Genomic DNA, 26,534 nt, shown 5'->3' with positions numbered 1-26,534 from the left:
CAGGAGAAAAGGGAAAGAAAACTAATCCTCTACAAAGTATAGCCATGGGAGCTCTTTTGAAGAAGTGAAGAATGAGAGATTCCCGGTCCCCAGGAGGAGTGGCCAGCTTGGGAGACTTCAGGGTAGGCAGCTACAAATAGAGATGGCTTGGAGTTAGAGCTTCTCTGTATGCCATCTTGTACTTAAATTACTTAATGTGCTTCAAATTGTCTATCCAATAAAAGTATAGCCATGGGAGCTCTTTTGAAGAAGTGAAGAATGAGAGATTCCCGGTCCCCAGGAGGAGTGGCCAGCTTGGGAGACTTCAGGGTAGGCAGCTACAAATAGAGATGGCTTGGAGTTAGAGCTTCTCTGTATGCCATCTTGTACTTAAATTACTTAATGTGCTTCAAATTGTCTTTCCAATAGGACCAGGAATTTCTTATTTTTAAAAAAAAATAGGCATTGTGATTCTTTTTTAAAAATTTAAAGAATTATTTAGTTAATTTTATTTTTTATTATTATTTTTAATTTGACCAGAGAGAGAGAGAGAGAGAGTCAGAGACAGAGAAAGTGAGAAAGCAAGACACCAGTTCCAGGACTTGAAACACGGTTGGCCATGCGTGAGTCCAGTGCCTTAACCACCACGCCGCCTGCTAGCCCCACCATTGTGTTTCTTTTGAATCCCCAGAGGACTTGTCACAGGCCAGACACACAGCTAGCACTTCTTTAATACTCGCTTGATTATATGGACAGGAGAGAAGACTCAACAAACATTTAGTCAGCACTCACATGTTTCAGGCATTGCAAAAGTGCTCACACATGAGTACTCATCACAAACTCCATTTTACAGACACACAAATTGAGACTCAGAAGTTTCATGACCTGCCCAGTCTCACAACTAGTAATCGGCAGGGCCAGGATTCTAAGTCAAGTCTTTCTATGCTCACAACTTTTCTCCATAGAAGATGGAGGGCTGATTGGTCTTGAAAGTCACATTATAATGGAGTAGGCAGAGAGCATACAGATGCACACACACACCACACACACACACACTCATACACTCACACACTCACACACTCAAGCTCCAGAAAATCATGCATGACTGACACCAAAGTCATGGAAAATTAAGAGAAAAATAAAGGAGCAATTGAGAAAAATAAAGAACCAACCCTTGGGTGGGTTCCCAAGGAAGATGATTATAGAGCATTATAGAGCAGGATTTTCAAAATCTGAAGACAGCTGGATCAAGGAAGGGTGGTGGGCTGCCAGGCAGTAGCTATTGAGAAAATGCTCAAGAATAGGAAACATACCAAGGACCAGGAAACAGTGGATCACAGTCGCTTGTGTTGGCACAGATGTTTGGACAGGAGGGAGTTGGTTCCAGGCCTAACAAAGCGGTCTAAAAATGAGGCAGTGTTTTCTGGGTCCATTACAAGATGCATGATTAGGACATGATGGAAGCAATTAACTTGCTTCTCCTTTGTCTGCTGATCAAGTTGTAACTGGAAAGGAGTTTCCACGTGGGGGAAGGCTGCCAGGGAACCAACCAGTGGCTTCACACCATTTCCTGAGGGGTGCTGAGTGAGCTCAGGATTGGTGAATGCCTCGGGGCTGCCATCAGCACAGCCCCTTCATTACCAGTGCCCCGCCCCTCCTAGAGGTCCATAAAGCCAAGGCCCTGGGGCTCCCAGCTATCTGTCTTCTCCATCCCCTTACCACCTACCTCAGGAGATCCTTTTGCCTCTTCACCCACCATGTCTCGGCAGTCCACCATCACTTTCCAGACCGGCAACCGTAGGGGCTTCAGCACTGCTTCCGCCACCACCCCAGCTGTGGGTCGCTCCCGCTTCAGCTCTGTCTCCGTGGCCCGCTCCACAGGGGGCAGTGGGGGGCTGGGTAGGATCAGCGGCGCGGGGGCTGGCTTTGGAAGCCGCAGCCTCTACAACCTGGGAGGGACCAAGCGTGTCTCCATCGGTGGGTGCAGCAGTGGCTTCCGAAGTGGCTTTGGCGGCAGAGGCAGCAGCGGGTTTGGGTTTGGGGTCAGCAGTGGATTTGGCTATGGAGGTGGAGTTGGAGGGGGTGTGGGGAGCACTGGCTTCCCTGTCTGCCCTCCTGGAGGCATCCAAGAAGTCACTGTCAACCAGAGTCTCCTGACTCCCCTCAACCTGCAAATTGACCCCACCATCCAGAGGGTGCGGAAAGAGGAGCGAGAACAGATCAAGACCCTCAACAACAAGTTTGCCTCCTTCATCGACAAGGTGAACCAAGAACTCCCTCTGTCTCATTGGGTATGGGCTAAAAAAACTCTTAGAAAGGCCCCAGCCCAGAGGGGAGAGCAATAATGCAATGGTCTTCCCAGGGAAGGTGCATCCTTCAACAAGTGCTTCCCATGGGGCCAAGGCATTTTCAAGTCAGGCCATCTTGTCCTCTGGGACCTTGTAGAAATTTCTCCTTGTCCTCTTTTGGAGCCATGTGGGCCGGTTTAGAGTTAACACTGATGGAAATGTTAAGTTGACTCTCTGCAAGAGGTGAGTTTCCGCTGAACAATCCACCCTAACGCAGAGCAGGCAATGGTAAGAAACTCATCCCAAGGACAGAGCCTTCCCATAGAGACCTCAGAGCCCCATTATTCAATGGAAATCCTAGAGAACTGTGGGCTTCCTCATTGGAGGTTGGAGCTGTCAATTACATGGTTGCCAGGTGGGTGTTGGGTGAAAAAACATCTTTTTCTTCCCTCTCTTAATAGTAGGAGTGTCTGGCTCTGCCTTTCCAGTCTCAAAATTTCATTCTGCCTTTGCCTCTCTAGGTGCGGTTCCTGGAGCAGCAGAACAAGGTCCTGGAGACCAAGTGGAACCTCCTGCAAGAGCAGGGCTCCAGAACTGTGAGACAGAACCTCGAGCCTCTCTTTGATTCCTACATCAGTGACCTCCGACGGCAGCTGGATGGCATCACCACCGAGAGGGGCAGGCTCGAGGCTGAGCTGAGGAACATGCAGGATGTCGTAGAAGATTTCAAAGTCAAGTAAGTGGGAGACAGGCTTCCAGCCACACAGTTATCTCAGGGCTCCTTTTTATGGGAACTGAAAACGTACAAAGAAGCAAATGCCAGTGTTAGCCAGGAGCTTTGGAACTTGCAGTCAATAGACCATGAACTAAAAACAGCATGGTGTGGCAGTAACAAAGAGACTTCGTGTCATGCATCACTATCTACAAAGAGCATATTCTTATCTGTCTACATGACAGCAAAGGGATACCAGCATCATCTAACAAGACATTGCTATTCACTCTGGAAAACATCCTATTTTATGTTGAGCATATTTACCCTATTGGAAATGGGCTCAATTATTAGGATGGCTTGCCTTTGCAGGGTGGCATTAGCCTAGGAGAAAAAAGAAGTAGTGAGGACAAAGTAGGGGCTAGGTGAGGCAGCCCTACTTAGTTGGATGACCCCAACTAACCTTTTAGCTGGCTTGCCCCTTGGTTCTGAGTTTGAGCTATACCTAGTTACAAAAAGTACACTGTTTAATCGCCAGCCTGAGTTTCAGTGAAAATACATCAAAATCTACTGGAATAGATAGTGTACTCCACAGTTTCAGCAGACACTTCAGGCAGCAATTTTTTTTTTTAAGATAAGAATTGTGCATCTATAAAAAGATGACGTTTCATAAGTACATATTTCTATTCCCACAAGTTCTATAATCATCTTCCAGTCTTACGAAAGTTTGGGGGGGACGGAAACTGGCAAAAGAAATTATCTCCCTTTTATAGAGAGAAAAATAGAGGTTGTCTGAATCACCCAAAGTTACACACAGGTCAGGGGAAGAACTGGGAAGGATCTGAGCTCTCTGAATTCTTGCTATACCAGCCTGGGAAGAATTAAATGGAACGCTTGCTCAACAGTGCACCCCTCTCCTCTGTCTTCACAGGTATGAAGATGAAATTAACAAGCGCACAGCTGCTGAGAATGAGTTTGTGGCCCTGAAAAAGGTAAGAAGAAATGTGTGTCAGAAGAGAAGAATTGAACTGAATTTTGAAGTATGGAATGGCCTGACCCTTGGGCCTCTCAAGAAATATCACATTGACCTTGAAAATATTCAGAGAACTCAAACCACTAAAATGCTCCCTTCATGTATACAGCTCTTCTGACCCTGCTTGGGTTTCTGTTAGCCCAGAGAATCCAACCCCCAAGTTCCCAGTAATCATCTATCCCTAATCCCAACCTCCGCCTCCCCACTAAAGAGTTTCTAAAATCTAAACTAGAAGGACCAGGGAGGAATCCATCCAACCCCTTTTGAACTTACTGCTTGGGCTAGGGTCTCAAAGGAGTCTTCTATTCTGTCTTTATAGGATGTGGACAATGCCTACATGGGCAAGATGAACTTGGAAGCCAATGTCAACTCTCTGATTGATGAGATCAACTTCCTCCGGATGTTGTTTGAGGCAGTAAGAGTCTGCAAGAGCTTTTATTTTTCCTAGGCCTAGAAGCTAGAAAGAAAAGGATATGCTGAGTAGCATCCAAGTGCCTCTACCCAGCACCTTGCCCCAGAGAATCCAAGCTGGGGGTTCGGTAGTACCAGGGACCAGGTGAAGCTGCTTGGAACCATGCCACACTAAACTCCCCCATCTCTGGGCTTCCCTCCCCACCCTATGGCAAGTCTTAGAAAGGAGAGAGTGATGATTTCCAACTTATGGGTCACCGGGGAATATTGCCAAGGAATCAAGACCCACCTCCTCTGCTCACCCTTCCTAAATAAAAGCAAGCTGCCCCTTAGCTCATAGGTCAGAGGACTTCCTGACCTTAGAAGATGCCTCATTCTGGCACTGTCCTTCTGAAGGCAAAGATCTGGGTCTTTGAAAGAGGAGAGGGAGATAGCAAATGATGAAGTCATTCTAAGCAGAGGGCAGAAGATCCTAAATGCCCCCAATCCTGAAGAAACCTTTTATGTGAGTATATAAACCAACATACGTCATATTCAAATCAATAGAATTTGGATTCAGAGGACACTTACCCTTATACCCAGGGAAAGCACACAGATGGGTCCTTTGAGAGGTGATGCTGGAGAAAAAATCCTACCACACTGTTCAATGGCCCAGAAATTTCTCAGGATGGGAGCCCCTACATAGCTAGCCCAAGGAACAGCTGGAAAACTCCTCCAGGGATGCCAAAAAAGGGATTCTTGACCTAGATGGGTCACCAAACACAGGGGTTCAAGATTCCTTCTTTTGTGCCCCAGTGATACTGAATGTCCTTCTTCCTTTCAGGAGCTGTCTCAGATGCAGACCCAGGTCAGCGACACATCTGTGGTCCTCTCCATGGACAACAATCGTAGCCTGGACCTGGACAGCATCATTGCTGAGGTCAAAGCACAGTATGAGGACATTGCCAACCGTAGTAGGGCTGAGGCTGAGTCCTGGTACCAGACCAAGGTGAGCATGGACAGCTCTGTAATAGGTTCCAGGGTTATTGTCCTCCGACATTCCATATTATCACTTAGTTCTTAGTTACAAGCCTGAGGAAACATCTGATCTTCATTTCTGTCAGCTTAGCAGAGTCATTTTTGATGCTATGAAAACTGAGCTTGAAATGCATGTGGAAACCCAACCATACACACCAATATGTAGTGAGGACAATGCCGGCTGCCCAGAAGGAGAGCCAGGAGCTCTGCACTGCTCATGATCTGGCTGGGTGAGACTCCAAGACAACCAAGAAATAGTCACACAGACGTTTCTAAAGTGTTTATTTATTTGACACATGTTTGCTGAGCTCCTACTATGTGACAAGCTGAGTTATATAGTTGTAAATGAGAAAACTGCAAACAGAGAAACCAAGGTCTGGGAGGCCATGAACTGAATGGACAATCACAAGGGGAAAAGACAGCATTAATTAAAAGCTTCCAGCAAGAGGTGGACTTTTAGCCCAATTACAAAATATTAAGGGACACAAAATTGCCAAGGAGTGTTTGAGGCTGAGCAGGTGACTGGAGGCTGGAATAAGCACTTGGGTGAGCAAGAGAATTTGTGCCAGGAAGAGGGAGGTTGGGATGACCACACAGAGCTACTGTTCAGAGGCTCCAGTGATCAGGAGCTTTGGCTTTGCAGGGGTATAGCAGCCCCATGAGAACAACTCCCTACCAAATGCAGAACATTTGGGTGTATGGTTGGGTTTGCAGGGGCAGTTCCTCACCTACAAGCTGGCTCCTTCTCTTGCTCTGTGTTGTGCTCTGCCTTAGTCTCTTCCAGTCAGTGGTGTGATAGAAAGGATGAATGGTGTCAGATGCCAGGAGTCCACAGTGCAGAGGCAGCCTCTGACAGTGAGAGTAAGTGGGATGCACTAAACCCAAAAATGAAAAAGTTGAAATGTATAGCAAATGACTCCTGCTGTTACTGGTGTCCTTGATCCTTCTAAGCATGTGTGTCCAGAAATAGGGGAAGCCAAGCTTTAGCCCTTTCAAAACAAGACAGATCTTGACTCAGGCAGGGGCTCTCCTTCTGTGGTATGGATTTCGCCCCAAGGGTGCAATTATTTTCCTAAAGAAGTTTTTCCTAGATAGACACAATTAGACTGAGAGCTAGCTGAAATCCGGGACTTTTTATAGTCTACAAAATGGTGCCATCTACAGCCTCTGCACATCCAGCACCGTTTCCTGGCATCTTCTCATTTCCCCAGCCCTGCTGTTGGAGACCTACCAAAATTCATGGACACTGTAGGTCTGGACACATGACCCACAACCAGGAACTCCCAAAGAATGGTGACCAAGTCACCTCTTCATTCCTAGAACTGATCGTGTTCTTTCCTGCCCCAGGGTCTTTGCACAATGCTTTCTTCATCTGGAATGTTCTTTCCCCAAGCTACTCACTTAGGTCCCTCCTTCTCATCCTTCAGACTGAAATTCAAGCATCTCTATCTCTGAAAAGACTTCTCTGACCACTACACCCAACTTCCAAATCTAGATCAGATTCCTTTCTTACACTGCCCTAGAACTTTCCATTCCTAAGGGGCACTTATTTCAGGTCAGAACTATAAATTCAAGAATATGATGATTTGATTCATGTCGGTCTCCCCCAATAAAACACAAGTCTCCCCCAATAAAACACACTATGCTCATCATTGTATTCCCAGAGTCTACCACATGTCTAGCAAGTAGATGTGCTCAAGAAATATCACCTGAATAAATGAGTAAGGAAATGAGTGAATAACCAGTGAAGGAATGGAGGGCCACGATGTGCATGTAGGGAGTGCCAAGGCTGGGCATTTCACTAGGTGACTGAGTCTGCTCTGGTTCTGTCAGTACGAGGAACTTCAGGTCACAGCGGGCAGACATGGGGATGACCTCCGCAACACCAAGCAAGAGATCTCTGAGATGAACCGGATGATCCAGAGGCTGAGATCTGAGATTGACAGCGTCAAGAAGCAGGTAGAGTTTTGGCAGGGCCAAGAGCTCCCAGAACACTTACTTCTTCCCGGTCTTCCTGCCGTCTTACAGAATTCCTCTCTAAGAAGGACCATACCTCCAAGGGCTATCAGCCGGGCTCAGGGATTCCTCCTTTCTTTGCAGTGCTCCAGCCTGCAAACAGCCATTGCTGATGCAGAGCAGCGTGGAGAACTGGCCCTCAAGGATGCCCGGGCCAAGCTGGTAGATCTTGAGGAGGCCCTGCAGAAGGCCAAGCAGGACATGGCCCGGCTGCTGCGTGAGTACCAGGAGCTGATGAATGTCAAGCTGGCCCTAGACGTGGAGATCGCCACCTACCGCAAGCTGCTGGAGGGCGAGGAGTGCAGGTGAGAGCAGATGCACCAATTCCATCTTCAAAGCAAGTTGAGCTCACTACAGCTACCTGGGCTTTCCTAAAGGCTCAGTTACTATAGCCCCTTCCTCTCTTGAGAAGCGGAGCAAAGTACAGGTGGAACTGAGCTACGACAAAGAATTCAGTGCAGTTTTCTTCCCAGGCTAGTAAATCGTTTGAGGTCCATTTAGCACTCATTAAAACCTGATCAGGTCTGAGCAGTCACATTCTATCAAAGGAGCAATTTGGTTACATGGTAGAAATTTGGTTACATCTGGTAGGAAAGGCTCTGGACTGAGAATAGACTATTCTAGAATTTAGGCGTGCAGATCTACACTAATAAGCTGTGCAACTTTGGAAAAGTCAGTCTTCCTTTCCTGGCCCTCAGTTTCTTCAATAACAGAATGAAGAGGTCAGATTACTCCCCCCGAAACGCAAAGCTTTGTGCCGTGACAGCTACGGGCTGTGTAAAAAGGGCAAGTGTCTTATCCTCTCCATGCCTCAGTGTCCTCACCTATACAATGGGGATAATAATAGCTCTAAATTCATACATCAATAAAAGGGTTAAAATAAGGGCATGCATATAAAACTCAGAATAATACATGAGTGTTTAGTAAATGTTAGGTGTCATTCCGTTTAGTGATGAAGGCATGGGATTTGGAGTCAGATGAATCTGGCTTCAAATCCAGCTGTGTGATCATGGGCAAGTTAATTAGGCTCTCTGACTTTCAATTTCTCCCTCTGTCAAAATGAGAAAATAAAACGTACCTAATGCGCTTACTGAGAAAACTAAGTGGCATACTGGAAGTAGCAGGTATTCAGTAACTGTTAGCTCCTTTCATGTTCTAAGCATGCGTTCATGAATGAATGCCAGTCTGTCTTTAGGATGCTGAAGTGAAATTACTCCTGTTGCTAAGATAATAATAGACTGATTATTGTTGTTATCTTTGTGACTCAGACTCTTCTCCACACCTACAATAACCTCAGTGCTAGTCCAGTGCAATGACAATAGTCCCTTGTTGAGAGGAAAACCTTCTCGTTACAGGATAAGCCCTGCCTTTCCAACTGATGCCAGTGTATGGTTGGTTTTAATGTCCTTTAGGTGATTAACTGGTTTAAACCAAAAAGTGTGTTTCTGAGATTATAGGTTTACTCCTATAAACCTCAAATTCCACTTCACTTTATTAATTAGGTTATTATTTTTAATACAACTTAGTTTTTAAATAATTTCAAGCTGCATTGCTTCTGCAATGAAAATAATCAACGGTTTTTTTAAGTATTTAAAACAATTGCAAAAACGTCATTGTAAATGCCCACAAGCTGCAGGACACCACAGTAACCTTCCTTCTCCCCTCTTCTGCCATCAGGCTGAGTGGAGAGGGAGTTTCTCCAGTTAACATCTGTGAGTACGACATCCTTCTGTGTCATCTGGAAAGCATGTGGGTGGGAGGATGGGGAGGCAATGGGCTTGCAGGAGGATAAAGACCTTAGAGGGGATCCCACGGACAAGGTTTATCACAAGAAGGTTTGAGCTCTAAGAAAGCCACATTAGGAGAATCTTTTTTATTTTTCGTCTTCTTTTTTTTCATTTGTTGTTTGTTTTAATTTACTAGAGGGCACATACACTCTCCAGAGAGACAGAGAGAGAGAAAAAGAGAGAGTGAACATGGGAAAGCACCCCCCATAGTGAATGGTTATGCCACAGTCTCCTCTTCTCCATTTCTTCCTTCTTTTGGGATTTTGGGCACACACGCACTTACACATGTGCTTGACGTGTTTTTCCATCTGCCAGATCCAGGACATGAACCCTAGGGTCAGCCATGTGCAATCCAGCCACCTTAAACACCATGCTACAAACTGGCCCAGGGGTGTCTTTTAATGTCACAATTCTTAGCTCTTTGAGAGTGAGAGTGCCACAGAAGGGGTAATGGGACTTGATTGTTCTTACTCTATAAGAGTTTAGAAGACTCTGACCACACCTCCTCATCTCCCTGGATTCTATGCCTTTCTTGCTGGGGCTCAAATCTAGCTCAGAGAAAAGCATTTGTTGTAGACAAAATTGATGAAAATTTCTGTTCTGCCTCAGGCCTTTAGAAGGAACCTTGAGGCTAGGCACAAGGTTAGCAGTTAGGCAGTTAGGCAGCTCCTCCCCAAAGTTTGGGAGGAAGCCCACTGCTTACCCCAATTCTATAGAATACAACTTTGGACACTTGCCAAGGGTTTTCAAGGCAGTGGGAACAGCATAAGACGTGGCAGATGGGTGTGGCTGCTCCAAACAGGACAGGCACTAGCAAGCTGGCACTGCTTGGGCCAGTAAGAGCCAAAGTCTTCACTCAGGGAACTCAGTGCTGGCACCGTGAGGCCAACAACATTGACTTTTATAACTCACACGTGAGTCTGGATGTCTTGAGGGATTCCTAAGAACAATGGATTATATTAGCCAATGATTCTAGCAGGCAGAGCTGTCTCAACCACCCAAGTGTCTTCTTTCCCCAGTGTCCTTGTCAAGTAGCTCTGGACACCCTGGGAGCAGATGGCATACCTGGAAGTTTCCTTTCTCTGGAAAACACCAATACATCTCTACTAGTTTCCTAAAACTGTTACAGTATCGGGTGGCTTAAAGCAACAGAAATGAACTGTCTCACAGTTTTGGAGGCCGGAAGTCCAAAATCAAGGTGTCAGCAAGGCCTCACTCCCTCTGAGACTTTCACGGCAGAAGCCCTCCTAGCATCTTCCTAGCTGCTGGTGGTGGCTGCCCATCTTTGATCTCCTTTGGCTTCTGTCTACATCGCTCCAGTCTCTGTCTCTGTCATCACAATCCCATGTCCCCGTGCCTGTGTCTTCAGATAGCTCTCTTCCATTCATTTATTCATTTATTTGTTTATGTATTTATGTATTTATTATAAAAATCGCAGTCATATTAGATTACAGTCCAGCCTAAGGGCTTCTTAACTTGGTTACATCTACAAAGATCCTATTTCCAAATAAGGTCACATTCACAGGTATTGGAGGTTAGGACTTCAACTTAGTTTATTGGAGGACAGAATTCATCCCATCAGAGAGTCTATTTTACATTTCAGTTTTTCTTCTATAGAGAGCCCAGAGTAGAGCACCAGAGCATTTACGGCGACGGCTGGTTTATAAGTTAGGAAAATACTCGGCTAGGAGGAGAAACAGCAGAGCTGACTGGCTATGGTCACCTGGCACTTGGCCTATCAATATTCAGCCCTGGTGGACTGCAGTGCCAAGACCCCATTGGCGGTCTCTCTCTGTATCTCTCTTTCTATCTCTCTCTCTCTCTCTCAAAAGAAAGAAAGAAAGAAACTAAAAAAGGAGAGCATTCCTGACTCACTCTGGGATACAAGGCGCCGAGGCTGGGCTTACCAAGGGGAAAACATGTACGTCCCCCTTTGAGCCTCCAGAAAGAAAGATGTCACAGCCAAGGCCAGAGAGGAAGAGGGGGATGGCAGAGCAACAGGGGAGCACGCAGCAGGATTGAAGGGAAGGCCAGCGGGCCAGAGCAGCTTCTCAGAGCAGAGTGGTCTCCAGCAGGTTCTGGAAGAAGAGACACACTGAGCAGCAGAAAGGAAGCAGGGAGTCAATTCAGCCTGGGCGAATGTCAGTCACTACAGCTCGGGGAAAGCAGGCTGAGGCACAGGACAGTCCTCTCACTAAGGGACAGGGGAAAATCACAAGCAGGCAAACAGCTGCCTGAGGGGACCATCCCATCTCCCCACTAAGGATTTCAGGGCACAGGCCTGACAGCCCTGGTGTCTTATCTCCTGCCCTTGACACTGACCGTGTCTCCTCTTTTCCTGCAGCTGTGGTCACCTCCACCGTTTCCAGTGGCTACGGTGGCGGCAGCAGCATTGGAGGTGGAAGCCTGGGTCTCGGTGCAAGCAGCGGCTACTCCTTCACCACCAGCGGTGGGCACAGCTTGGGTGCTGGCCTGGGGGGCTCTGGCTTCAGTGCCAGTAGCAGCCGGGGCCTAGGGGGCAGTGGCTCTAGCATCAAGTTTGTCTCCACCACGTCCTCCAACCGGAAGAGCTACAAGCACTAAGGGCAGCCACCCACATCCCTCATCCCTACACTAGAGCCCATTTATACCCACACCTGGGACCCAAGTGGGACTCAGGCTTCCCCCTGGGTCTTTCTCCTTCTTCTCCCTTCCATAAGGCCCACCTGTGCAGCCAGGAAACCTAGAGTCCTGGCTGAACCCCGTTCCCTGACATAAGCCAGCCTCTGCCCTGCTGCCAGTCCCCAGACTGCTCCTGGCACTTCTCCGTGTAAGACATGCGAAACCACAGCCCGCTCCTTTCAAGGTTGAATTCAGCCTCTCTTGTGGAGGCCCACGAAGTCTGGAAACTCCTCTTTCAGCTGCACTTTCCTCCCTCCTCCAGACGTGGAGATGGGGGGGTCTGTGTCTCCAGAACCATCTCAGTGCCAGGTTGTCACCCTGCCTGTCTCACGGTGCTTATAAGCTGCCTGCTGGGAGTGAGTGCTCCCTCTGTTCCCTGGCTGGAATGTGCCCATTAAATGCATATGTAATGTGTTTGGCGGCTGCCCTCTGTTTGCAATGCAATGGAGCCCAGAGCGATTTGCCTCCTCCCCTTGGTGTAGGCTTCACACAAGGACTGCTTGGAACGCATCAGCCCTGCCCCTTCCCTCCTAGCTAAGAAGTCTGGGTAGGAAGACGGGAAGGAGGGGTCTGCAGAGGTGCTGAGAGAACATGGGCCAGCCAGGCCTCCTCCCACCTCCTCCTATCTCTCTCTTCCCTGTTTGGGAAGCCTCCACCTCATGCAAATCCCACCCTGCTCCCCATTCTGTAGGGCGGGGACAGCCACGCTGTCCCCTTCCCATACCAGACTGTTTCTGGGATGGAACACCGATGTAGGGTAGGTCCCCAGGCCTCTTCCAGCAAAGGGGCTGATTGTTCCATGGCAGCTTCAAACTTGCAGGCCTGCCAGTGAAATAACAGGCCTTGGAGTGGAGTTAAAAGTCAGCCCTGGGGGCAATGCTTTCACCAAGCAGAGGAGCCATTCAGCCATAATTGTAGTCAATGGTGAGACGTCCAGGAAGCTCCCACATTCCTGAGTTTACGAGTCTCCTGGACTCCTCCCATCAGGCCTGACCTGAGGAATAGCCCATGGGGCCCTCCTAGAGCGGTAGCCCATGTGGGCTTGGATGGAGTGGGTTGGAGGCTCCAGAGCAAGCTTGGAACTGTGATCCGGGATTCTGGAAACACTCATCCAGGGAGTCAAACAGCAGGGAAAGGAAGAAGATGGTTGGGAGTGAGCAATGATGGCGAAGAGAAAAAAGACATGGGGACCGTTGTTAAATCCTTGGGGTTGGGGGCAGGGGTGTGGCAAGTTAGGGCTCTGGAACAAGAGCAGTAAAGGGACAGGAACCTGGAGTGACGCCCTGATTGCTTCTTCCTGGATAAGCTGCCTCTCCTCCCTGAGCCTGGTTTCCCCACTGTGTGGGGGGCCGAGACTGAGGGCATGGAGCCTGGGGTTAGAATATGGCTTCTAATAGTGACCCCAACAGTTACTCACCATGTGACCTTAGCCATGTTGCCTAATGACACCACCTCCATTGCTTCCTGTGTGAAACAAGAGCAGCTGTCCTCACAGTGCCGCTGAAGAGTAACCAGGCAGCTGCAAAGCAGTTCCCACAGCAGCTGCTCACTAACGTTGACACCTGGGCCAGGCTTTGGTGCAGGGACAAAATGTGGTGTTCTGTGAGGCTGGCCCACCAGGAAGGTTCTGGATTTGCCCCTAGAGATGCCCCTTAGTATGTCAGGCATGCTTGTGCCCATGATCCAGGGCTGGCTCAGGCCAGGTGGACCAGGCATCCTGTTGGGGGTGCCTCCCTCTCTGTTTCTCTGTCTGAGAAAATAACTAAATAAACTTTTAAAAACATGTTGGCTATTACTATTTTTGATCATCTGCCCTCACAAAGTTAGGAGAAATTAAGTGAAATGATGCTGTAGCTAACCTGCCTTGTGATATGGCACAAATCGAATCCTCAAGATACAGATTTTTATTTATTTTTTAGTTTGTTTTTTTTTTTTTATAGTAAGTGACCAGGATGGGAAGGGTGTAGTCCGGTGTGTGGATCCAGAGCCCAGGCCTGGGATGACCGCAGGGCACTGAAGATGGGGCACACACAGAGTGTCCACAGCATGTAACTGAGAACTGAGGAGGGTGGGGGGCTCAGGAACGAGCCTGGCCCAGGCCTGAAGTCCAGGCCTGGTCCTGCCCTGGGTAGGGTGTTCCCCATAGTGATTAGCGGGGCAGGAAGACGGGCTGTGGCCAGACATGCCATTGAGGTGAACTCAACAGAGGGGTCTTTGATCTTCTGCAGCCAAGCCCAGTTCTTGGAAGGGATAAAAGTCCAGGAGAGCTTGGGAAAGCTATACTTTGAAGGCACCTTGTTCCTTTGACAGTCTCACTCCTCTGACTCTGCCACCAGCTCCACCATGACCCAGCGATCCTCTGTCACCATCAAGTCGGGGGGCACTCGGAACTTCAGTGCCTCCTCAGCCAGCCTCCTTGCAGGCTGCCGGCCCAGCTTTAGCTCTGTCTCTGTGACCCAGAGCGGAAAGAGCTTCGGAGGTGGCTTGGGGGGTGGCTTTGGGACAAGGAGTCTCCACAGCCTTGGGGGTACCAAGAGAATCTCTGTTAGTGGGGGTTACCGCTCCAGCCGGGCCAGTTTTGGAGGTGCTGGCTGTGGGCTGGGTGCCGGGGGCATAGGGTACCGAGCTGGTGGATATGGATTTGGAGGGGGGATGATGCCTGGAGCTGGGGGCATCCATGAGGTCACTGTCAACCAGAGCCTCCTGACCCCCCTCCACCTGGAGATTGACCCCTCTCTCCAGCGAGTGCGGAAGGAGGAGAAGGAGCAGATCAAGACTCTCAACAACAAGTTTGCCTCCTTCATCGATAAGGTGAGAGAGAGGAAAGGAAGGGAAAGCAGCTGACCTCTACTGTTTGTGCTTTTCTGAGGTCAACTGAGACTAGCTGGGACCTGCAGTCCTGGTGGCTGGGAAGTCTGCTGGCAAGGTGGAGGTGGGGGTGGTTTCCCACCTGGGAGCAGAAAGATTTCCATCTCCAGACTCATGTGCTCTCTGACCTTAAGGACATTATTCTTCTGATAGATAGTGTCATGTACTTGGCTTAAAATTGGAGAAAGGCTGGCCCTGTGGCCCAGTGGTTAAGGGAGCTGGATCCCGCATGGCCAACTATGGTTTGGAATCCAACCATGGTGGCTTGAAAGACACACAGGGTATGTGTGCATGCATGCCCCAAATCCAGACAGGATGGAGAAATAGAGGAGAAGGGATTGCGATGTGGCCACGTTCCATTGAGGATGCTTTCTTCCTCTCCCTCTTTCTCTGTATCTCTGGTGAGTGCACATGTCCTTTGGCAATTTATAAATAAATAAATGAAAGATAGACGAATAGGCAGAAAAAGGAGATCAGTTTAGAGGAAAGGAGATGGAGGAATGAAAGGTTACAAACTCAGTTCATGGAGATGGGCTGGGACCACTTTTTCTTACTCCTGGCAATAGGCATCTCCCTAGTCATGTGGGTATGTCTAGGAAGCCAATGGGAGGCAAGGGGTGCTCAGAGCATTTCACGCTTTTTTAGTAGTAACTGGAAAGGTGAGACTTCAGCCCCTAGCTTCTGCCTGGCTGGACTCCTAGGGATTTCCCCAGCTCTGAGAGAGAGCCTCTCTGCCCTCACCCTGTGGAGTGATCCTCTTTTGCACCAGCACTAACATATGCCTGAACTGGCTTTTATTTTATAACCTGGGGGAAACCAAATTAAAGGATGTGGGTTTTTTAGGCTCCATCCTGGGACCTGAAAGAAAGAGTGCTAACCTAAGAGGCTAAGTTCCAATTTGCTGGGAGGGTCCCTTTACTTCTCGTGTTTCAGTTGAGTGGGACAGATAGACCCTAAGTTCCTTGGAAGAACTAACAGGCTGTGATATGCGACATCACGTGTACCTGGAGCACTGAGTGTGTTGACCTAACAAAAAGGCATTGCCAACACACCAGTTCTTAAACTTATCACCCCATGTCCACTGCCTGGCCTGGTCTTTGCCACTAGAGATGAGATTTCTGGAGACCTGGATGTGAAGGGAAGAACAGGGCCCCACTTTCCTTTGGCTCATCTTAAGGGAACATGGGGAGTGAGGAGACAGAACTAAGAAGGTTCTTGGGGCCAGGACTTCTCTCCTTCCTCTTGTAAGACAGAACTAAGAAGGTTCTTGGGGCCAGGATTTCTCTCCTTCCTCTTGTCGTGGGAGGGCTAGAGAGAGAAGGATGCATTTGTTAAAGACCTCTGCAGGGAAGAGATACTGCCATGCCAAAGTCATGGACTTCCTTCATTCTCTACTCCTTCATTCTCCGAGGCTAGGTATGAGTGCTACTCCCAGTGAAGGCAGGGAGGAAAGGTTATACATATTTCTCAAGGCTGCTTCCAGCCTTCTGAGCTGATAGGGGTGATTTAAAGCAACACAAGTTAGCAGCACAATGTCTCAAGACCACAGGGGCCTTGCGAGAACCAACGGAGGAAGGGGCTTGCCCACTGCCACACTAGTAAGGAGCACGGCTGGGACTGTGCAGGTTCCCTGGATGCAACTCCAGTGACCCATTCCGGTGTTCCTGGAGGGTGTGGCCAACTTAGCTCAGATTCTAAATGTTGAAAAATTGTGTCAGGAAGAAAGTGAACAGATTGAATTTTCTGTAAAGAACCTCCTGCTCATTTTGTGGGAATCAAAACCTCACTCGGTAACATGATGGTGAGGCATTCTTTTCTTAAGTTAATATATACCACTGTGGTCTGGTGTACTCAGATGGCTTCTAGCTCCTCTGGCTCTTCCAAACCAAATCACAGCCCTCTCCCAAGCCCCTTGCCCCAACATGTGCTAAACTCTCTATGTTCTCAGCTCCTCCTGGGCTGAGGAGGAGGGGGAGCCTCTACCTGGACTCTGGGGTTGTGCGGAGCCTCATTGCACTGTTGGGGGGCCCTATACCCCAGAGCCCTCAGGGAGGCTGTTGCATGGAAGCCCTCATGGTTGTTACCTCTGGCTGGGTAGGTGCGGTTTCTGGAGCAGCAGAACAAAGTCCTAGAAACAAAATGGAGCATCCTGCAAGACCATAAAACTACCAGGGCCAATATCGAGCCCATGTTTGAAGCCTACATCAACAACCTGAGGCGGCAGTTGGACTGTCTGGGTGGAGAGCGAGGCCGGCTGGAAATGGAGCTGAAGAGCATGCAGGACGTGGTGGAGGACTTCAAGAACAAGTGAGTGGATGTTCAACCTGCCCACTGCCCTGCCTGGGGCTCCTGGGGAAGCCAGAGGAAGCAGGAGGAGCAGGCTCTGCACTCCAGAAAAGCCCAGTCCATATGGAAATGGGATACACACTTAGAGCACAGAGGTGGAAGCATAAGTAGACATGCCAGTAGGATGAGAACAGGACTCTGAAGTTGAGGTTGTTGAGGTTGAAGGGAGGGACTGGAGTCATGGATGATGATAACTAATATGGGTACAGAGAGCTTGAGATACATAATGATCCATTAAACTCTACAGATGGGGAGAGTTGAGGCTCTGAGACAGCAACTGACTTGCCCAAGGTTATATATCATATGGTATCTCACTTCACAGTTATTTAAATAAATCCCATTGCTAACCTACCCAGCACTCATACATTCACCCCAACTCTGGCCAAGAGTCTGGGAGAACAAAGAAGAAAGAAAGAGACACATGTGCTGCCTTCTCCCAAGACTACACATACACACACACACACACATGCACATAAACATACATGCACACCAAAATAACACTCTGCTTATTTCCTCACACCCATAGCTGTGAGTTTTATTTTTATTGCTGTTTCTTATTTTATTGTTTTTATTTCTTTTTTCTTGTCCTAATTATTTCTAATTCTGTTGGTCCAACCAAAATTAGTAACTTGATGTGTTTCAATTACTGTTTGTGTAATATAGAGTTGTGCTGTTCAATTCAATGGCCACTAGCCACACATGACCATCTGAATTTTAATTAATTAAAAAGAAATATTATGAAAAACTCCTCAGACACACTAACCACGTTTCTAGTGCTCGGTTGCCACATGTCTCTAATGGGTTGTACAATGAACACAAATATAGAGCATTTCCATCCTTGCAGAAAGTTGTATTGGCTAGTGCTATGGAGTCTAGAAGCAGTAGCTTCAGAATTTCAGAATCTTGACTTAACCACTTTTTAGCTGAATGACCTCAAGAAATCAATTTAACTTTTTTGGGGGGGAGAGGTTTTTGCTATAGGGTGCATGTGCTCACCAGAAAGAGAGAGAGAGAGAGACAGAGAGCGAGAAATCACCCCCAAGGGGGGATGGCCACACCGCAATCCCTTCTCCTCCATTCTCCTCTCCGGATCTTGGGCATGCATGTTTATGTACCCAGCATGGATTTAAGCCGCTGGGTCCAGGACTCAAACCACGGTCGACTACATGGGAGTCCAGGACCATAGCCATTATGCTAACTGCTGGTCCCCAATTTAACTTTTGAAGCCCCAGTTTCTTTATCTATTAAAAGGGGTGTCAGCAGTGCCTGCCTCACAAGGTCTGAGAGTATTAAATCAAAACTTGCATGTAAAATACTTGGTAGGGTGTGTAGTGCAAGGTACATAGTAGGTTGTTAGTAAGTGTTAGCCCTTCTCACTGTATTTATGATTAGGTATATGTGTATGATGATACCAACCCAGATAAGAGAAGCAAGCGCAGATGGATCATTTACAATATGCATGCAAATCCAGAGTACCAGTGTTTTAATCCAAGAAGGCTTTCTGGAGGAGGAAACTAAAACTTGAGGCTGAGGAGTAAGAAAGCCCAGGGGAGGGATACGGCAGGGATCTGTTGGAGAGTGTGTTCCTACTTAGTGGCCAGGCAATGTTCCCGAGATGTCTAAGCAGCTTGTACTAGGCCATGAGATGCCTGCCTTCCGGAAGAGGGAAACACACACAACAAGGATAGTTGCATGGAATTAGGTGACAAAAAAAAAAAAGTTCTGATTGAATTAAGAAGCTTCCTGAGACAACGATGAAGAAAACCAAATCTGTTTTCCCAGAGAACATGAAGAAGGCATAGGACCGAGGTTTCAAGGGCAGGAAGGTGTTCTCAGATCTCACCGGGCAATAGAGACGGTGTGAGGGCTGGACAGATTCTGGCTCTGCACGCGTGTGTGATGCTGCTGTGTGGTTCTGAGCGATAACAGCTTGCCATTTGAGAGATGGGAAAGAGCCTCTGAGAGGTCGGGGCACCTGCCCAAGTTCACGCAGCTGGTAGGTGAAGGAGCCGAGATCCAAACCACAGCTGTCCAACACCTCTAAGGGTGGGGTTTGCTGATGCTGGAGAGGGTGAGGGAGAAAATGTATGTCTGAGGCCAGCAGGCGGCACAGTGGTTAAAGTGCTGGACTCCCACCTGACGGACCGTGGTTCAAGTCCTTGACCTAGCAGTATGCTTTCTCCCTTTCTCACTTTCTCTTCCTCATCTCTCTCTGGTGAGCACATGTGCTCTATAGCAAATTAAAATAATAATAATAAAATAAATAAATAAATAAATAATTCTTAAAAGCCAAAAAAGAGAAAGAAAAAAAGAGAGAGAGAAAGAAAGGAAGGAAGGAAGAAAATGGGTCACCTGGCGTGGAAGTGAAATTTTCCCCCAGAGATCACTGAGCAGGAGGTTATTCCCGTGTGACCTGGGGGCGGGGGGGGATAAGTGGTGGGGTTGTTGCCTAAGAGCCAAGAGCCAACTGAAGAATGAGAAAACTGGGGGAAGAGGGGGTTCCTATTAGCCTGAAGACCCTGCTTCTTAGGCCATGGCCAGCATGGCTAAGAACGGTGTGGGAACATGAAGGCATTGTTGGGTGCAGGAGCCAGGCCTGAGCTCGGAAGCTATGGCCTCTTACCTTATCTCTGTTCTTGCCCTCACTCCTCTGTTGGGGTCAGGGCAAGACCATAGTATACATGTATGTATGTATGCCTGTGTTTAAGAAGAAAAGCTTGTGGGACCAGCAGTTAGCGTAATGGCTATATCACTAGACTCCCATGTAGTTGACCGCAGTTCAAGTCCCAGACCAGTCGCTTAAACTCAAGCTGGGTGCATGTGCGTGCATGCCCAAGATCCCGAGAGGAGACTGGAGGAGAAGGGATTGTGGCATGGCCATCCCCCCTGGGGGGGTTGATTTCTTGCTTTCTGCCTCTCTGTCTTTCTGGTGCGTGCACATGCCCTATAGCAAACAAACAAACAAACAAAAACACCTCTTCAAAAAAAAAAAAGAAGAAAAGCTTGCATGCCCCTTACCAAACCCAAGTTCTCTCAGGAACCTAACTGAGAAATTAAGCCTCAGAAAGAATAAGGGATGGTTCTGCTGTGGTGGGTTGGGGTTTGGGTTTGACTAGAAAGGTTATTTGTTTGATTTTGAGTATGGCAACATACAAGGGGACCTCAGAAGGTTTTTGGAAAAGGAAATAAAAGTGTCAGTTTACTTTGGTGTTTAAAAAAAATTGAAATCCATGCATAGGTCTTTCATAATAGCATGTTCCATGAACTTTTTGAAGATCCCCCATGTACGTGAAATGGGAGAACTTCACTGTGATAGAACATCTTCTAAGCCTATTCTGGAGGCCTCCCATTGCCTGCCCACCTACAGCCCCCGCTGATCCACCCTCACTTCCAGAAGCGCCACTGCTAACTCCTGTTCACCTCCCATCCTCCCCACAGATATGAAGAAGAAATCCACAGACGCACGGCGGCGGAGAACGAGTTTGTGGTGCTCAAGAAGGTGAGTGGTCAGAGATGCTCTCACTTAAACCCAGGCTCCCTGTGCTAGTGACAGCTGCCACATGAGCCCAAGCCTTACATACAAGGCTTTGATGTGCACAAGAACTCTTAGAAGCAAGCTTTACTTTACACGTGAGAAGACTGAGACTGGGAGGCTACGTTGCCAAAGGTCACCCAGAGAATCAGAAATGAGGTAGGATCCAGGACTCCCGTCTGAGCTGTAGATTGCAGTACCCATGCGCCATCCCTCACGTGAAGTCCAATGTGGAGAGTGAAGCAGGCCTCCAGCTTCACTGGAGGTGAAGAGGCCAAGGCGGGCCTGGTCCTGAGCTGAGTCTCCAGGACATGGAGTCAGGCTTAGGGGACAAGGGCAGTAGGGGACCCACTCCACAGAGTCCTGAACCATCCTGCTGGGGGCATCAAACAGAAGAACGCGACAACCAGCCTCGAGGCTAAGCCAGAGGAGGAAACAGAGCAGTGGTGAATGGGGGTGGGGGAGTCAGGGAGAGGTGTGAGCAGGAGGGGAGCCATATAGACTTTGGAGACAGGAAGGAGAGTCAGAGACAGCTGCAGAAACCCAGAGGCCCAGGATGGGCTTGTCCTCGCCACATGAGCTGACACAGGAGACCTTTCCACGTGGCACTAGCTGAGACTCCTGGTCCTCACACAGTTCGGACCCCTCCCCCTTTCCCAACCCCTTAACCTGGAATAGAGAAATGCTCAGGAGCTGAAGCTCTCCTGCCTAACTCATAGACAGAGAGAGCTGGCTACCCAGGATGGGCGGCACCCAGGTGATAGAGTGTTCTGTACTCAGGACGTGGATGCTGCCTACATGAACAAGGTGGAGCTGGAGGCCAAGGTGGACGCCCTAATGGATGAGATCAACTTCCTGAGAGCTTTCTACGAAGCGGTGAGAGTGCCTGGGGCTCCCCGTCAGGAGAGCTGGGGGCCAGGGCCCTCTCTCTGCTCCTTATCCCAGTTGCGGTTGTAATAGGTGGGGCAGATACCGCTTTTCTTACTACAGTGGATATGAGGTTCCTGGTGGGTCAAGAGAGGTGAAGAATTCAGTCTAGACTCCCTGGACCGAGCATGTTCTGCTGATCAGACAAAAGAACTGAAATACGATTTCTTTAGAATGGTCTGAGCAACTGGCTCACCCAGCCCAGCCCAACTCTACCTCTGGCTCTTCCTAGAATAACTGCAGGATTATGCAATTACACAAATCAAGTGGCAATTTGCAAACCCTCGGGAGCTTCTGGAAGCATGCAACACAATTGCCTGGCTCTCCTGGAAGCACTGTGTGTTGAACATCTCTGTATCCCAGGTCCTCTTCTCAGGGCTGTAGCTACAATGCCAAGTTCCTGAAGCGAATGTTATAGTGGGGAGACTGTCAAAAATGACTCCATTTCAGGCATGATAGGGGCCATAAGAAAGAAGAAACAGGGAGCAATGTTAGGCAGGGGTGGATGATAGTCGATAAAAAAAATGGAAGGAATTGAGGATGTGGGTCAGGAAGACATGGGGGTGGGGGAACAGTGTTCCAGCCAGTGGGGGTGGGAAGTACAAATGCCCCATATGTGATCCAGGAATTCCTGGAGGAGGCTGGTGCATCTGGAGCAGAGTGAGGAGGAGATTAGAGGACACGGACCAGTGATGTTGAGGGCGGGTGTAGGGTGGGCTATGTACCTTCAGGCAGGCCTGCTAAGGACCAGTGATACACCCATGGAATCACATAGATTTGGTGACCTACACAGGAGTGGAGCTTCAGCTCGGAGGCTTGGAGCAGGTTTGATGCCCATCCCACACCTGGGCCAAAGGCTTATCTTCTCAGCTCATTTTCTTCCATGATGACAAGGGTGGTACTGGTTCCTACCTCTGGACTAGTCCACGACCCAGCAAACCTGTGGGCTGAGGCTGTCAAACTAGGTCAGCATCTAGGAAGCACTATTTGGGAAAAGCAAATTGCAGCACGACAACAAAATAATAATTTGTTGAAATGGGAAATGTACGCATTAGTCACTAATAAAGAGAGCAAAGAAGTCACTTTACTTAGATGTGTGCTTTAGACCAGCGATTCTCCTATGTCAAAGAGCGTCTGAACCTTCTAGAGGTCTCGTGGAAACACCAACTCTGGTTTTGTAAGTCAGGCGATGCTGATGCTCCTGGTCTGAAGCCACATGTTGAGAGCCGCCCCTTAAGATGACTCTGAAAAGTGGTCATTCACAAATTAACTGAGGGTGTACTGTTTCTAAAACCAGCTTACGTGGTGGTTATTCAATCCTCGTGGAAATCACACAAGGCCAGTTCTTGACTAGCCTCTCTGAGGCTCGGATGCTATCTAAACTTGCTTGGCAGGTCCAAGACTTGAATTTTTCTGTCTGATGCCCTTTCTGCTGTTTGAACTGATTTTCATTTCCCCTCCCTGAGGAGCAGGGAGGAGCCAAGTTGGGAAACAGAACCAGAAAGTGACAGAAATTTCTGGCACCTTCTGACTCAGTTTTCTTTCAGATGACTTCTTTACTTGGCGTGAAGGGCTGTGCTTTCTCGGAACATGAGACATCGTATGACAGGTCATAACAAGCTGTGCTCCTTTGACAATAGAGGTGGCTTCTGGAGCACTCTGGCTGGAGTCACCGGTGCTGCTGCTCCCCGTGTAGATGAGCTGATGATAAACAGCCTTAAACTCGGTGATCGGCCTAATGTCCTTCCCAGCCCTTTCAGACCTAAGGTCCTTGATGCCAAGGTCTGTTCCAGGGGCAAGCCACAGTCTCCCAACATGCACATTCATGTTCACATCCCTGCACACACACCTTGCTTCAGCTGTCCCATTTGGGCCTCATCACAGGAGCTGGCTCAGCTTCAGGCCCAGATCTCCGAGACGTCTGTGGTCCTCTCCATGGACAACAACCGCAGCCTGGACCTGGACAGCATCATCGCTGAGGTCAAGGCCCAATATGAAGACATCGCCAACCGTAGCCGGGCCGAGGCCGAGTCCTGGTACCAGACCAAGGTGAGGCACCAAGGTCAGGCCATTTAAGCAAGCACAGAGTCTGGGGTTTCAGAGGCAAACATGATGAGGGCCTTGTCTTCTCAGACATCAGTCTGCAGGATCGAAGGGATCTGGGCTCAACTTGAGTCCACACTGTGTTCTGAACACTACCTCAGGGCAGCACTGAGCTCAGAGACCAGCCAGACACAAGTGGGAGGTCATCAGTCCGTCTGCCAGGATAGAAGGCTCCCCCCTCCCCAGTGCCCCTTAGCAGAGAGACATGAGACAGCTGGACAGTTCTGGACATCAGTGAGAGTAGGAGGTGGAGAGAGTGAATGTGAAGATCACAGGAAAGTTCGTCACCCCTGGAAGAGGCTAGATGATTCAAAGAAGAGGTGGAACTGACTGGGCTCGAGGGGCTGGGGACAAAGGCTTCTGAGTTACAGAGTGAGATTTTCTGGGTTAGTGTGAACACTCTGAGCTGGAAGTCACTGGGGAAAGATGAGATGTGGTGTCAAGGACAAAAAATGTGAGGGAGCTTCAAAATCAGAAGGTGACAGATACTGCGTGATGCTGAGATAGCAAGAGTGAGAGGCATGGTGTCAAGGAAGAGAGGAGAAAGACCAGGTATGGGATTAGCACAACTGCAGCTGCTCAGCTGGGCAGGGGAGCCTGGGGACATGGTGAGCGAGGAGCAGAGCTGAGAGACAATGCAGGCAGACTTGATGGAGCCAGGCGGGGCAAAAGTAAGGTCAGTCCAAACAGCACTGACAGCCCGTAGGGCCCTGGAAGTCATAACCTCCTCTTCTCTAGCATGACCACCATCTGCTACATGCACCCTCACCCAAGGCCTTTCTCTCCTTCCTCTCAGTACGAGGAGCTGCAGCGGTCAGCCGGCCGGCACGGGGATGACCTCCGCACCACTAAGATGGAGATCTCTGAGCTGAACCGGGTGATGCAGAGGCTGCGCTCTGAGATTGATAACCTGAAGAAGCAGGTAGGGTTGAGCGCTCAGAGGTCATCTCATCCCTATCCCTGCCTCTGGGCTTGCCTGGGCCCGGGCCCCACCAGCCCATGCAGTGAGAAGACCCAGATGAGTGGCCAAGAACGTGAATGTGCCATCACCTGGGAAAGATCTGTTCTCTGGAGGCACAAACAACTTTGACCTCGGTTTGCTTTGCTCACCTACTATCCAGGGAGGCTCAGCATTGAAACAGACCTCAGAAAATTGTTTTCTCCAGCCTGGCTAAGCCTCAAATTATCCAAGCATGTCAAATATCAATCATATTTTTAAAGATAATGAAGCTCCAACCTCCTTTGCATTAGCCATTTCAGAGAATTCGTCCGTATTGTTAACTTGGAGCCATGCCTTGCCAGGTGGCCTGTGAACAGTTTCACAAACTCCTCTCTCCTCCTGGCAGTGTGCCACACTCCAGGCTGCCATTGCTGATGCTGAGCAGCGTGGAGAGCTGGCCCTGAAGGATGCCAAGAATAAGCTGGCCGAGCTGGAGGATGCCCTGCAGAAGGCCAAGCAGGACATGGCACGGCAGCTGCGCGAGTACCAGGAGCTCATGAATGTCAAGCTGGCCCTGGACATTGAGATCGCCACCTACCGCAAGCTGCTGGAGGGCGAGGAGTGCAGGTGGGTCACCTTCTGCTCCTACCATGACCCAAACAGAGGCCACCAGAACATGATCAGAATGCCACAGAGGCCCCATGAGCCCCACAATGCCAGCCCCCCATATAGAAAGTCCAAAGTAAGAAAAAGGCTGAAAATGTTCCCTTAGAGGCTTTCTATAGCCACAGCCCCTCTCATGGCTCCTATTGGCTCCAGGCAGGGAGAGGTGGTCCACGACCACCTGGAAGGCCCAATCAGGTCCATTTCTGCCAGGCACAGTAACAAGTGGGGTCACACTTGGGACAAGCCTCAGGACTCTATGGTTCCCCAGAGTGCTCTACAGTGTGACTGTCTTACTCTACCTAGTTGGCACAGGACCCCTCCCGTTTCTCTACCTATTTCCGACCTCTCTCTCTTCTGGGTTTCCCCTCATATATTCACGTTGGCATCCAAAGCTAACAAGATGGATGGAATTCTTGGTAAGCCGAGTGCCGGGCACACAGCTAGTACTCCGTGTTGGTAACTTCAAGTCGAAGAACTCAGGGCACTTTAGTTTCTCAGCAAATGAAATGTCTCTTTCTCTCCCCACCTGCCACAGACTCACTGGAGAAGGTGTCGGACCTGTGAACATCTGTGAGTAAATACCTCAGAGAGAAGTGGGAGGCCAACTGGAAGCAGATAGCATCGTCAGTGGGGGTGTGGTGACTGGGAGCTGGGCATGCTGGGCATGGACGTTGCTAACCCCCTCCCTGCTCCTTGGGCCCTCCTCATCAGGAGGACTCAGAAAGGGACTTCCCATGTTCCTAAGGAATGAGAGTGGAGATCAGTGACCTTCACCTCACCCTGGGGTGATCTCCCCCGAAACTGCAGGTGACCCTTTACCCCCCAGGGTGGCCCCAGGAGGTCACACGCCAACCTGGCCATAGAGTGTCCCAGTTATGGGGTAGGATTGTTCAAACAGCAACCAGTCTGAATGCCTGATTTCTCAGCTAGTTCGGTCAGCAACTCAAACCACCACAAGGAGGCTAGGAAACAGGTGAAATGTAAAGACCCGTATGTAGAATGCAAGCCGATTATGGCATGTGGAACAGTGACTGACTTGGCCTCCCAGGAAGGAGACCAGTGGGGGTAATGTCAGTAACCCACCAGGGCCAGGGGCTGGCAGACAACTCAGCATCTTTGGTCACATTTAGTGCTGTGCTCCCACTGCAAGGTTCCCAGTCATGGATGTCAAATCCCATCAGGCCCCATGGGGTCAGGCTGGCAAACTAGGACGGGAGAGGGGCAGAAACCAGCCTATCGAAGGAGCAGGAA

General features: G+C 49.1%; 2 protein-coding genes across 2 annotated transcripts in view; both read left to right on the top strand.

Annotated features, from left to right (window-relative positions):
* Nucleotides 1–1,704: 1,704 nt before the first annotated feature.
* LOC102497513 (keratin, type II cytoskeletal 75) lies at nucleotides 1,705–13,083 on the top strand. Its single transcript, XM_006163174.3, has 9 exons — nucleotides 1,705–2,240; nucleotides 2,789–3,003; nucleotides 3,908–3,968; nucleotides 4,329–4,424; nucleotides 5,244–5,408; nucleotides 7,271–7,396; nucleotides 7,538–7,758; nucleotides 9,131–9,165; nucleotides 11,585–13,083. Exons 1-9 carry the CDS (start codon nucleotides 1,737–1,739, stop codon nucleotides 11,821–11,823), a joined length of 1,662 nt encoding a protein of 553 aa, XP_006163236.1. The 5' UTR covers nucleotides 1,705–1,736; the 3' UTR covers nucleotides 11,824–13,083.
* A 1,161-nt stretch (nucleotides 13,084–14,244) lies between these two features.
* The window catches only part of LOC102501213 (keratin, type II cytoskeletal 5), a 14,264-nt gene continuing 1,974 nt past the window's right edge, over nucleotides 14,245–26,534 (top strand). The window contains exons 1-8 of the mRNA XM_006163179.1: nucleotides 14,245–14,712; nucleotides 16,868–17,076; nucleotides 20,554–20,614; nucleotides 21,428–21,523; nucleotides 23,459–23,623; nucleotides 24,474–24,599; nucleotides 25,024–25,244; nucleotides 25,819–25,853. Of these exons, the coding sequence (XP_006163241.1) occupies nucleotides 14,245–14,712; nucleotides 16,868–17,076; nucleotides 20,554–20,614; nucleotides 21,428–21,523; nucleotides 23,459–23,623; nucleotides 24,474–24,599; nucleotides 25,024–25,244; nucleotides 25,819–25,853 (1,381 nt within the window). The remainder of the gene's footprint in view (nucleotides 14,713–16,867; nucleotides 17,077–20,553; nucleotides 20,615–21,427; nucleotides 21,524–23,458; nucleotides 23,624–24,473; nucleotides 24,600–25,023; nucleotides 25,245–25,818; nucleotides 25,854–26,534) is intronic.

This window comes from Tupaia chinensis, unplaced genomic scaffold (genome assembly GCF_000334495.1).
Source record: "Tupaia chinensis unplaced genomic scaffold, TupChi_1.0 Scaffold141469_1, whole genome shotgun sequence".
Classification (NCBI taxonomy): Eukaryota; Metazoa; Chordata; class Mammalia; order Scandentia; family Tupaiidae; genus Tupaia; species Tupaia belangeri.
Note: the sequence above shows the minus strand (reverse complement) of the source record. Positions and strands in the feature narration are given on the sequence as shown.

Bases quoted from the DNA above. Each gene is read 5' to 3' on its own strand.
- LOC102497513 (XM_006163174.3), top strand. From the start codon at position 1,737: ATGTCTCGGCAGTCCACCATCACTTTCCAGACCGGCAACCGTAGGGGC. The intron at 3,004-3,907 runs GTAAGTGGGAGA...CTGTCTTCACAG, and splicing joins GTAGAAGATTTCAAAGTCAA to GTATGAAGATGAAATTAACA. The intron at 7,397-7,537 runs GTAGAGTTTTGG...CTTTCTTTGCAG, and splicing joins TTGACAGCGTCAAGAAGCAG to TGCTCCAGCCTGCAAACAGC.